The 13,221-nt window shown below is 44.1% G+C and overlaps 1 protein-coding gene across 5 annotated transcripts in view; it reads left to right on the top strand.

Annotated features, from left to right (window-relative positions):
* The window catches only part of chd6 (chromodomain helicase DNA binding protein 6), a 186,725-nt gene that overhangs the window by 125,461 nt on the left and 48,043 nt on the right, over positions 1 to 13,221 (top strand). For all 5 annotated transcript variants that reach the window (XM_055651953.1, XM_055651954.1, XM_055651951.1 and 2 more), the window contains 4 exons: positions 1,785 to 2,028; positions 5,958 to 6,134; positions 7,490 to 7,633; positions 12,586 to 12,841. In XM_055651953.1, coding sequence (XP_055507928.1) covers positions 1,785 to 2,028; positions 5,958 to 6,134; positions 7,490 to 7,633; positions 12,586 to 12,841 — 821 coding nt within the window. The remainder of the gene's footprint in view (positions 1 to 1,784; positions 2,029 to 5,957; positions 6,135 to 7,489; positions 7,634 to 12,585; positions 12,842 to 13,221) is intronic.

Consider the following 13,221-nt stretch of genomic DNA (forward strand, 5'->3'; position numbering starts at 1 on the left):
TACATCCTCAGCGGGTTTAATAGTGGGTACTGGAAGTGTGAAACAGAAATGCGTGCATCGTTTCGGTAGGTCAGATAATGCCTGGGAAGGAATAGTTAATGCTTCCGATGTGCGCAAAGCTGAGCTGTCATCTCTTGTCGCCTCTCCGTGGAAGGTGACTGATAGCGCAGGGCGGATTGCAGCTAAATGATTCTGTGGGTCACTGACCCGCTGACTTCCTGGTGTTGCCTGTTCTTTATTTTGTGTTTGAACTCTCTCTGGGTATCATTTCCTTTAAAACATCCACAGAACAAAAAGCAAATATAACTGCAGATGATCAAAATCTGAAATAAAAACAGAAGATGCTGGAAACACTCGTCAGAAGGCAGCGTCTTTGAAAAGAGAAACAGAGTTAATGTTTCTTGTCAGAACTGGGAAAGTGAGAAAACTTAGTTTGTTTTCAGTTGCTGGGGTGGTGGTGGAGAGATGGGTAAGACAGAGGGAATAAGTTAATGGGGTGAGACTAAATGGGTTAATGCGACAGCTAGGAGCAGCATCTGTGTTGTCCACTCCTAGCATCGATGTTCACTGTTCCCCGCATCCTTCCCCAGTCTGCAGTCTGTTTATTTTCACACAATCTTATGAAGTTGGATCCTTGATGTGAAATTTCAACTCGGTTTTGTCCTCTATGGACACAACCCAGACTCATGAGTCTGAAGTTTTCTGTTTAATTTCTTTGGGGCAAAATAGAGTGAAAAGTTGCAGATGTTGAAGGTCAGCTGATGAAATTGTCATACATTTCTCAGATCAATTGCTATTTGTGACAGTGGAAGAAGGGATTGGATTCGTCCAAAGTTGTTGTTTAATCTGGCAGCTCAAATGGCAAAGTTGCGTTAACTTCCCACCAGTACTGGTGCTGAATATGTACTTTATTATAAGGCAGCCATGTTGTGCAGCGTGCAGTCACCAGAAGGTTTGCTTTTCTGAAAGACACCTGTGAATCAGTTTCCATGCACGATACCAGTCGCTAATAACTGCACTGGTTGACCATCAATGACTACTCCATAGCTGTACTCCACTGTTGTACTCTGTAGGGATGACCTTTTATTGCAATGTTATTGTACACATGGACTTGAGAGTGAGTGGATCCCCTCACCCCATGCTGTCCGCTGATGCCCCATGCTTCCAACCCCCCCCCCCCCCCTCCGTGCTGTGTCCCTCTGGCTCTACTCTCCCAGCCCCTGTCGTTCCGTGCCTCCACCATGCCCCCCCACCCCCATCTCCATACTGTATCCCACTGACACTCCCTGACTCCACTCTCCTTGCCCCTAACACTGTGCCATGTCCCAGCGCCGCTCTGATTCCATTCTCCTCGCCCCTCTCTCCATGGCTCCGTGCCATACCCCACACCCCATCTCTGTACCGTATCTCAGTGACGCTTCCTGGCTCCACTCTCCCCACCCCTCCACTCTGCTGTGTCCCTTGGTGGTCCATACCTCTACCCTTCTACCATCTCCGTGCTGCATCCCAGTGGTGCTCCACCCCTCCACTCTGCTGTGTCCCACTGGCGCCCCCTGGCCCCCTCCCCTCCACTCTGCCGTGTCCCACTGGCGCCCCCTGGCTCCACTCTCCCCACCCCTCCACTATGCCGTGTCCCACTGGCACCCCCTGGCTCCACTCTCCCCACCCCTGCCTCCGTGGCCCTCGGGCGTTGCGTGCCTCCTTCTGCTTTGTCTCTCTCATTCCCGCTGTTACAATTGTTTTCTCTCCCCTCTTATAAGTTTTTGAAAATTTATATTTTTCAGAAAAAATTGCATCCTGGCGGATGAAATGGGTCTGGGGAAGACAATCCAATCAATTACATTTCTGTATGAAATATACTTGATGGGAATCCGGGGCCCTTTCCTCATTATTGCACCTCTCTCCACAATAGCCAACTGGGAGCGGGAGTTCCGCACATGGACGGAGGTAAATGTCATCGTGTACCACGGCAGTCAGATCAGCCGCCAGATGATCCACCAGTATGAAATGCACTACAAAGATTCTGAGGTGAGATTGGTGCTGAGGCTGGATGGCCACGTAACCTCATTGGTTTCTCCACACCGCACGGCGTCTGTTTACTGACGCGTACTCCTGTTTGTAAATGAAAGTAAAATGCATAAACACTGGAAAACTGAAATAGAAATACACAGGAAGTCTGAGAGGTTCATGCTTTGGACCAAGGTACTATATGAGAATTTGTAAACATATTGTACATTTCTTGTACTGCTGGTATTGCTCTTTATAAAACGTGGTTGAACTCAGTCCGGGATCTGTGAAATGTTTCATTCTCATGGCCCAGAATTATAAAATAAGTCTTTGTATCAACTGATCTGGACGGATGGTGATAAAAACGTAAGACATAGAAACATAGAAAATAGGTGCAGGAGTATGCCATTCGGCCCTTCGAGCCAGCACCACTGTTCAATGTGATTATGGCAGATCATTCACAATGTCTTCTCCCCATATCCCTTGATTCCGCTAGCCCTAAGAGCGCTATCTAACTCTCTTTTGAATGCATCCAGTGAATCAGCCTCCACTGCTTTCTGAGGCAGAGAATTCCACAAATTCACAACTCTCTGGGTGAAAAAGTTTTTCCTCATCTCAGTTCTAAATGGCCTTTCCCTTATTCTTAAACTGTGGCCCCTGGTTCTGGACTCCCCAACATTGGGAACATGTTTCCTGCATCTATAATGTCTAATGCCTTAATCATTTTATATGTTTCTATAAGATATCCTCTCATCCTTCTAAATTCCAGTGAATACAAGCCCAGTCATTCCATTCTTTCGTCATATGACGGGAATTAACCTCGTGAACCTATGCTGCACTCCCTCAATAGCAAGAATGTTTTTCCTCAAATTAGGAGACCCAAACTGCACACAATACTCCAGGTCTCACCAGGGCCCTGTACAACTGCAAAAGGACCTCTTTGCTCCTATACTCAAATCCTCTCGTTATGGTCAAGATGCCATTAGCCTTCTTCACTGCCTGCTGTACCTGCATGTTTACTTTCAGTGACTGGTGTACAAGAACACGCAGGTCTCGTTGCACTTCCCGTTTTCCTAATCAGACACCATTCAGATAATAATCTGCATTCTTGTCTTGCCACCAAAGTGGATAACCTCACATTTATCTACATTATACTGCATCTGCCACTCACCCACCCTATCCAAGTCACACTGCATCCACACAGCATCCTCTTCGCAGTTCACACTGCCACCCAGCTTTGTGTCATCTGCAAATTTGCTAATGTTATTTTTAATTTCTTCATCTAAATCGTTAATATATTTTGTAAAAAAACTAGGGTCCCGGCACCGAGCCTTGCGGTACTTCGCTAGTCACTGCCTGCCATTGTGACAGGAACCCGTTTATTCCTACTCTTTGTTTCCTGTCTGCCAACTAATTCTCTTATCTATGTCAGTACCCTACCCCGAATACCATGTGCTCTAATTTTGCCCACTAATCTTCTGTGTGGGGACCATATCAAAGGCTTTCTGAAAATCCAGTTACACTACATCTACTGGCTCTCCCTCATCCATTTTACTTGTTACATCTTCAAACATTTATGAATCTATACTGACTTGGACTGATGCTGCTACTGCTATCTAAATGCCCCGCTATTACATCTTTAATAATTGACTCCAGCATCTTCCCCACCACCAATGTCAGGCTAACTAGTCAATAATTCCCGGTTTTCTCTCTCCCTCCTTTCTTAAGTGGGATAACATTAGCTATCCTTCAATCCACAGAAGCTGATCCAGAATAAATCAAACATTGGAAAATGATCATGAATGTGTCCATGATTTCTAGAGCCACCTCCTTGAGTACCCTGGGATGCAGACCATCAGGCCCTGGGGATTATCAGCTATCCGTTCCATCAGTCTACCCAATACCATTTCCTGACTAATGTGAATTTCCTTCAGTTCCTCCGTCACCCTAGATCACCTGTCCCCTAGTACTTTTGGGAGATTGTTTGTGTCTTCCTTAGTGAAGACAGACCAAAGTACCTGTTCAACTCGTCTGCCATTTCCTTGTTCCCCATGTTTCTCTCTTCAAGGGACCCACATTTCTCTCAACTAATCTTTTCCTCTTCACATACCTAAAGAAGTTTTTTCTATCCTCTTTTATATTCTTGGCTAGCTTAACTTCATACTTCATCTTTTCTCCCCGTATTATCTTTGTAGTTACCCTCTGTTGTTCTTTAAAAGTTTCCCAATCCTCTGGCTTCCCGCTCATCTTTGTTATGATATACGTCTTCTCTTTTAGTTTTATACTGGCCTTGACTTCCTTTGTCAGACACAGTTGCCTCTTACTCCCCTTAGAATCTTTTTTCCTCTTTGGAATGAAATGATCCCCCATCTTCTGGATTATTCCCAGAAATTTGATCCCTGGGATGGCAGGACTGTCATATGAGGAAAGATTGAAAAGACTAGGCTTGTATTCACTGGAGTTTAGAAGGATGAGGGGGGATCTTAGGAGACATATCAAATTATAAAAGGACTGGACAAGCTAGATGCAGAAGCTAAATGTTCCCAATGTTGAACCAGTCCAGAACCAGGGGCCACAGTCTTAGAATAAAAGGGAGGTCATTTAAGACTGTGGTGAGAAAAAATGTTTTCACCCAGAGAGTTGTGAATTTATGGAATTCCCTGCCACAGAGGGCAGTGGAGGCCAAATCACTGGATGGATTTAAGAGAGAGTTAGATAGAGCTCTAGGGGTTAGTGGAGTCAAGGGATATGGGGAGAAGGCAGGCACGGGTTATTGATAGGGGACGATCAGCCATGATCACAATGAATGGCGGTGCTTGGTTGAAGGGCCGAATGGCCTCCTCCTGCACCTATTTTCTATGTTTCTAAATACCTGCCATTGCTGTTCCACCGTCATCCCTGCTAGGGTCCCTTTCCAGTCAACTTTGGACAGCTCCTCCCTAATGCCTCTATAGTCCCCTTTTTTTCAACTGCAATACTGACACTTCCAATTTTACCGCCTCCCTCTCAAATTGCAGATGAAAAGTTATAATATTATGGTCACTACTTCCTAATGGTTGCTTTACCTTGAGTTCCCTTATCAAATCCAGTTCATTACACATCTGCCATCCCACTGTCCTGCTGCATCACTGGACATAGCTGCTGATTTTTGAGTGACTGCTGACAGCATCAGCTCAGGATACAGTCGACAGGGCTTGTCTTTTCACTCAATGGCAGAAGTGTGATGGATCTGCATCCTCACTGAAGTGGGATTGCTTCTCCATGTACAGCTGTCCGTGGGTGTAAGAGCCAGCGTGAGCAGGATTGGTGGGTGGGCCCTGCACGTCAGCTGTAACTCTGAATCACAGGCTTTCCACTCTGTGCTTGAAACTGATTTCAAATGCTACCTCACAGTAATGGCAACTGGACTCCCCACAGGTGTATTGTGAACATACTGCACTAGTATGGCCCAGTGCTGAGGGTGTGTGATACTCCTGAGAAGCACTGCAGAGATGATGCTGCACTGTCAGCGAGGCTGCATTCGGGGAGCTCCATATTGCCAGAGTGGCTCTTCTGACGAGGCACAGTGCTGACAGAGTATTGGCAGCAGGGTGAACATGCTGTATTGTCCGGAGTACAAGCGAGTGCTACACCTAGGGGGCAGGCTGATCATCTGCCTCGCCGCTGGGTAGCTGGAGTTCCCTCTAATCATCTTTCATCCAGCACTTTTCAAAATCAAAGCAACTATCCGGTCGGTCAGTAACGGATTGCTGTATTTGGGAGCTAGCTGTAGGCAAATCTGGCATTCCTGCATTCCCACAGTGGCCACATTACAGATCCTCACAGGTTGAACTAATTTTGTAAATGCTGACTGTGCCGGGCACTGTGGAAACCTTGTCCGTGTTGCTGTCGCTGGGCTCAGCACTCCACTCTGGCCTAATGTATCTTCATTGTTTTTTTTAATCTTGCAGGGCCTCCCCATCCAGGGCATTTTCAAGTTTAATGCAATAATTACCACTTTTGAAATGATTTTGGCTGACTGCCCTGAGCTGCGAAAAATCCAGTGGAGTTGTGTGATCATCGATGAGGCCCATAGGCTGAAGAACAGGAACTGTAAACTGCTGGAGGGTCTCAAGCTCATGGCTTTGGTGAGGACACCGATCATCACTTGGCCATCAAATTTGTCCCGCACAGGGCTGTGAACCATTGGAACTCTGCCCTAGAGGCTGCAGATACACAGTTGCTGAGTCTATTTACAGATGTTTAGAGAAAACAAATAGAGATTGGTTTGGGAAAATGGATATCATGGTTGTGAATTGGCTGCAGTCATATTCAATGGTGGAGGCACTCAGGAGACTGTAGGGCCTACTGCTATTTTGCATGATCATCTGTTGCATTCAGTCAGTCCAGCTAACCTGTGGGCTGAATGTCTCATGAACCCATTGGGCATCTCAAAGTCAGGAGCACAAATGCAGAATGTGTCCAGCTGGATGGTACACAAAAATGCTGGAGAAACTCAGCGGGTGCAGCAGCATCTATGGAGCGATGGAAATAGGCAACGTTTCGGGCCGAAACCGTGTCCAGCTGGATCTTGTGTTGAGATTGGTGAATGTGCAGAGAAGTTAACGGTGGATCATTGACAGTGAGGTGTTCAGAGTGAATTGCAGGATGTTGGAGCATGAGAGGGTAGTGGGAGTAAATTGGATCTTGTTGGTCCTGGGAGCGATGGAGTGTGAGGGATAATAGTCGCGGGTCATGAGTAGTCGCCCAAATAGTTGCACCTTTTTCTGGTCGCCGCTGGAATTTCAACATGTTGAAAATTTTCTGCAACCTGCTGCGACTATGACGGGTGCCGGCAAGTCACCGAAAAAATCACGTAAGTGGGACAGGCCCTTCAGAATAACTTTGTTTTTTGTAGAAGTGAGACTAACACAGGTATTGGACTTGTCAAGTTATGAAGTAGCGAAGGTTTAGATAAGGTGGAAAGTTATTGCCCCTTAAAATGTGAGTCATTGCATTTGGAAATAGGGGACATTTTAATGTGGTAAAAATTGTTTCAAAAAATGCTTTGCTGAGGATGTTTGAAAGTGTCTGTTATCTCCTTTATATCCAATGAACTCAACCTCATCATTTAGAAACAGCACTTTAGATGGTGAAACCTGGATGGCTTTGAGAGCTATATCCTGCCCCAGGGGGTCATTACCAGGTGTTTGTTTATGCCAGACATTAGAAATGATTAGATTTAAGTAAATTAAGCAGCTAGGATGCTTTGATTTGGTCTCAATGTTGTTGGAGTGGCAGTGATTCATGGGTTCACAGTGTTAATCTTCAGCTCAATTAATTTTCTTTAATAAGAAAACTAATTCTAAGAATATAAGCATAGATTTGCTGCACCAATGTGAGAGTGTTCCTTTGCTGTGTTATCTGACAACCTGTTGTATCAGCTGCCCCTCGCATCTATCCTTACTTTCTTGCTGTCTTTTTTTCTCCCTTCCTAATTTAGGAACATAAAGTTCTACTGACTGGAACCCCTTTGCAGAATACAGTGGAAGAGCTATTCAGCTTATTAAATTTTCTTGAACCCGTTCACTTTCCTTCTGAGTCCATGTTCATGGAGGAGTTTGGAGACCTGAAGACCAATGAGCAGGTATGCAAGATCTAGGCGCTGCTTGTTAACTTTTGGAAAGGCAGGAACAGAAGCCAGCCATCCGCCCCTCTCTGGTTCCACAGCCAGTTAGATCATGGGTGATTTGTACCTGAACGTGCCATGCTCACCTTGCCGATCGATGTTCCTTAACGATCGTAACTCCCAACAAATAATTTACTCCCAAACTCAGCAAGTTGTTGGAGGAGAGCACTCTGAATGCACACTGCCTTTTGTTTGTTTCCTAACAGCATGCCTCACTGCCCCAGACTCTGCTATCAGGAATGAGTTTTCTTTCTTTATTTACCTGATCGACATGATACTTTCAGTTGAATTATCTTCTACTCTTCAAGGATATACAGTGCCCTCCATAATGTTTGGGACAAAAACCCATCATTTATTTGTTTGCCTCTGTAACCCACAATTTGAGATTTATAATATTAAAAAATCACATGTGGTTGAAGTGCACATTGTCAGATTTTAATAAAGGCCATTTTTATACCATGTAGAATTTCTACATTTTCACCATGTAGAATTTACAGCAGTGTTTATACACAGTCCCCCCATTTCAGGGCACAATAGTGTTTGGGACATAGTAATGTCATGTAAATGAAAGTAGCCATGTTTAGTATTTTGTTGCATATCCTTTGCATGCAATGACTGCTTGAAGTCTGCAATTCACAGACATTATCAGTTGCTGGGTGTCTTCTCTGGTGATGCTCTGCCAGGCCTGTATTGCAGCCATCTTTAGCTTATGCGTTCTTCACTGGCTCGTCTCCAGTTGGTTCAGAATGCTGCTGCTCGCCTTTTAACAGGGACTCGAAAGAGGGAGCACATATCGCCAATTCTGGCCTCCCTACACTGGCTCCCGGTGCACTTTCGGGTTCATTTTAAGTTACTGTTATTTGTTTTTAAATCTCTGAATGGGCTCGCCCCGCCTTACCTCTCTGAGCTGCTCCACCCATACACTCCTGCCCGGTCCCTCAGGTCAGCTGGTCAGCTGCTCCTGGAGGTACCGAGGTCTAGTCGGAGGCTCAGAGGGGATAGAGCCTTCTCTGTTGCTGCTCCGGCACTCTGGAACACCCTGCCGCTGCACATCAGACAGGCCCCCTCACTGTCCATCTTCAAATCCAGTGTTAAAACGCATTTGTACTCCCTGGCTTTTGACCATGCCTGAGGCTTTGCTTCTGTTTGTGGTGTTTTTGATGTTTCTTTATTTTACATGTCTTTTCCTACTATTTCTTTTGATTGTTATTTTTGGTGTGTATTAACTTTTTTGTCAATGATTAGTGATGTACAGCACTTTGTTGCAGCTATGTTTGTTTTTAAAGTGCTCTATAAATAAAATTATTATTATTATTATTATTATTATTATTATTATTATGCTTGTTTTGGGGGCTAGTCCCCTACAGTTTTCTCTTCAGCATATAAAAGGCGTGCTCAATTGGGTTCAGATCGGGTGATTGACTTGGCCACTTAAGAATTTACCATTTTTTAGTTTTACAAAAGTCCTTTGTTGCTTTAGCAGTATGTTTGGGATCATTGTCTTGCTGTAGAATGAACCACCGGCCAATGAGTTTTGAGGCATTTGTTTGAACTTGAGCAGATAGATGTGTCTATACACTTCAGAATTCATTGTGCTACTACCATCAGCAGTTGTATCATCAATGAAGATAAGTGAGCCAGTACCTTCAGCAGCCATACATGCCCAGGGCATAACACCCCCACCACCATGTTTCACAGATGAGGTGGTATGCTTTGGATCTTGGGCAGTTCCTTCTCTCCTCCATACTTTGCTCTTGCCATCACTCTGATACAAGTTAATCTTCGTCTCATCTGTCCACAAGACCTTTTTCCAGAACTGTGGTTGCTCTTTTAAGTACTTCTTGCAAACTGTTACCTGGCCATCCTATTTTGCGGCTAACTAGTGGTTTGCATCTTGCAGTGTAGCCTCTGTATTTCTGTTCATGAAGTCTTCTGTGGACAGTGGTCATTGACAAAACCACACCTGACTCCTGAAGAGTGTATCTGATCTGTCGGACAGGTGTTTGGAGATATTTTTTAAAGAGAGAATTCTGTCATCAGCTGTGGAGGTCTTCCTTGGCCTGCCAGTCCCTTTGCGATTAGTAAGCTCACCAGTGCTCTCTATCTTCTTAATGATGTTCCAAACAGTTGATTTTGGTAAGCCTAAGGTTTGGCTGACGTCTCTAACATTTTTATTCTTGTTTCTCAGTCTCATAATGGCTTATTTGACTTTCATTGGCACAACTTTGGTTCTCATGTTGATAAGCAGCAATAAAAGTTTCCAAAGGTGATGGAAAGACTGGAGGAATAACTAGGTGCTGAGAGCTCTCTTATACCTGCATTAAGGAGGCAATTAAACACACCTGAGCAATTACAAACGCCTGTGAAGCCATGTGTCCCAAACATTATGGTGCCCTATGTGTAAACATAGCTGTAATTTCTACATGGTGAAACCAAAATGTATAAAAGTGGCTTTATTAAAATCTGACAATGTGCACTTTAACCATGTGATTATTTTCTATTACAAATCTCAAATTGTGGAGTACAGAGGCAAATAAATAAATGATGGGTCTTTGTCCCAAACATTATGGAGGGCACTGTACATGACTCATCGATGTGATTGTTGCACCTAGTTTAGCTCTAGTGTACCTGGTGAATATGTGGTGCAACTCTTCCATGGGCAGTTTACCCGAGACCTAATGTCCCGAGGGTTGCAGGTGCATCTGATGGGATCTGTCCACAACTTTGTACAGCTGAAGCTTCACTTTCTTCTCTTACTCAAGTCCATTGCAAATCACCCAAAGTATAGGTAAGTGGCAAAAGAATCAAAATGGGAGTTGATAGACTTGTCCAAAGAGGATAACTTGCAGGATTACAGGAGAACGGGACTGGTGGTATTTCTCTGATACTATCCTATGTGGGCCGAATGGTGATGTCCTGTGGAAGGATAAGTTAGTAAATGTTGGTCTTTATTGCAAAGAGAATAGAGTATAAAAATAAGTCTACCTGCAATTGTATAGGGTATTGGTAAGACCACACCCGGATGTCTGGTCTCATTAAGAAGGAATGTACTGAAGGCGAGGGAAAATGAGGACACCCATAAACATCATGGCTGAAGAGTTGTGGAAGCAGAGCTGAAAATGCTGGGACCTGTTGAAAAACATGTCGACCAGTGGGGGAATGACCTGAACATGACTCATTTCTCTGTGCACCAGAAATATACTGGATAGATGTTTGGGAAACTGGGGTGAAGGGTGGTGCTGTAAGGAAAGGCTAAGGAGACTGGATCTATACTAATGGTCCAGAAGAATGAGGGGTGATGCAATTAAGCATTAGGCAAGGTAGATACTAAGGGTGATCCCCTTTAAGGAGGGGGCTTGGCTCTAGAGCGCATAGTTTCACATTTGATAGCGGGATGAGAAGGAATTTATTCTGAGGGCCATTAATCTTTGGACTCGGCAACTGAGAATTGTACAGTTGAATATGTTCAGAATTCTACTCTATCTGGGGCACAAGGGGCAATGGAAATAGGTATGAACGTGGAACTGAGGCCAGTATCAGAGAGGCTTGAGGGGGAAGACTGCCTGACACTACTCATCACCTTATGTTTGTAGCACTGAGACTCATTTATTTTCAAAAATTCTAGATTGATTTAACACTTGAATTTGAGTTTGTGCTCGTGCTGATTGATAAATAGCAAGATTGCTGGCGCACCACACATTTTACTGTTAGCCTAATCAATGTTCTGAAGAAGGGTCTCGACCCAAAACGTCACCCATTCCTTCTCTCCAGAGATGCTGCCTGACCCGCTGATTTACTCCAGCATTTTGTGTCTACCTTCAATGTTCGTTCAGCTTTATCTTGCTTACGCCAATACTGCAGGTGGAGACTTGAGCAAATTCTCCACCAGTGGAGCTACTGCCTTTCAAATGACGATTCACCGTCTAGCTTGGCAGCTTTGCATTGCTTTTAATGCTCAAGTTTGTTGTTGTAAACAACTGAAGAGCTTGTTATTGAGAAACAAAATGGCACGATTGTGCCCAGTGACAAATGAAATGGCAGAAGAACAGATTAAAGTTAGATGTCACAGAGCACCTAAAGCCGTTGTGATCAAGATTCCACTGTCTGACCAGCTGTCATTTTTATACTGAGGTGTTGGTGCATTGACTTGAGAGTTCCAATTAGTGGAGGTGATCAGAACACCATGAAAATCAAAGGATTTGGTCATTTGTAGCCATTTTCCCTCCCTTCTGACCACAATCCAATCCAACTTTATCCAATCCAACTTTATTTGTTAAGCACTTTAAAACAGCCAATGTTGACCAAAGTGCTGTACAGAAGAATAAACAAGACATCATAAACAGACACCATAACAGCTCACGCACAAAAATTACATATGAAATACAACAATAAATTAAAAGACATAAAACATGAGCAAAAATAATAGCCACGGAATAAAAGCAATCAAAATGACCTACATCAGTGTAGTCTGATCATCTCCATTGTGTTGGAATCAAAATACTTCACACATTCTGTCTCCCCTTCTTTCTCTCAAACATCCCTTGCTGCCAACTTTTAAGACTTAATGTTTGCTGTAAACTAATATCTACTTCGTGATTTAGATTTCATTCTACTTTCCATTTAACAGTAACTGTAAAACACAAAGTGCTGGAAAATCTCAGCGGGTCAGGCAGCATCTGTGGAGAGAATGGATAGACAACCTTTCAGGTTGAAATTCTTTGGACTTCTACTAACTGGGGCTTTGCCTGCAGCATGCACTTTCCTGCGGGTTTACCAGACCTTTTTATTGTTGCTGTTTGAAATTGCCGTGAGTCTAAAGTGTTAGTAATGGTTTTGATGGGGGTGCCATTTTGGGCCCCAACAGCATATGATTGACTGGGGATATAACTGAACCTTTTCTCCTGTGTTAGGTGAAGAAGCTACAAGCAGTATTGAAACCCATGATGCTTCGAAGACTGAAAGATGATGTGGAGAAAAATCTGGCTCCAAAGGAGGAGACCATCATTGAGGTGGAACTGACTAACATCCAGAAAAAGTATTACAGGGCCATCCTGGAGAGGAACTTCTCTTTCTTGGCTAAAGGAGCTAACCAGGCTAACATGCCAAACCTGCTGAATACCATGATGGAACTGAGAAAATGCTGTAACCATCCCTACTTGATCAATGGTGAGCCCATGTACCAAGCTCAATTTAATGCTGAATGCCCCATCATTGCCCCCGAATGCCTCCGCACCTCTGTTATCCATCGACAATTTGATCGCTGTCCCATTGGCAACTGCGCGTTCATTTCAGAGACTAATACACCCGATTTTCCTGTCTAAAATCCTCTGCTTCATCCTTGCTGTCCTTAAAACATACACCCACATTTTTCTTGAAATTCTCTCGTGTCTCTTTGGGCAACTTTGGGTCAGACTTTATTTGATGAAGCTCGTGTGCATTGCTTTGAAGGACATTTGGGAGCAGAATGATCGTCTTTCTTGAAGTGCAATGCATGTTGCTTTGCTGAGCCTTACAAAGTGGAATGCTCCGGGTTCAATTCCCAGTCA

Source organism: Leucoraja erinacea, chromosome 21, assembly GCF_028641065.1.
Source record: "Leucoraja erinacea ecotype New England chromosome 21, Leri_hhj_1, whole genome shotgun sequence".
Taxonomy (NCBI): domain Eukaryota; kingdom Metazoa; phylum Chordata; class Chondrichthyes; order Rajiformes; family Rajidae; genus Leucoraja; species Leucoraja erinaceus.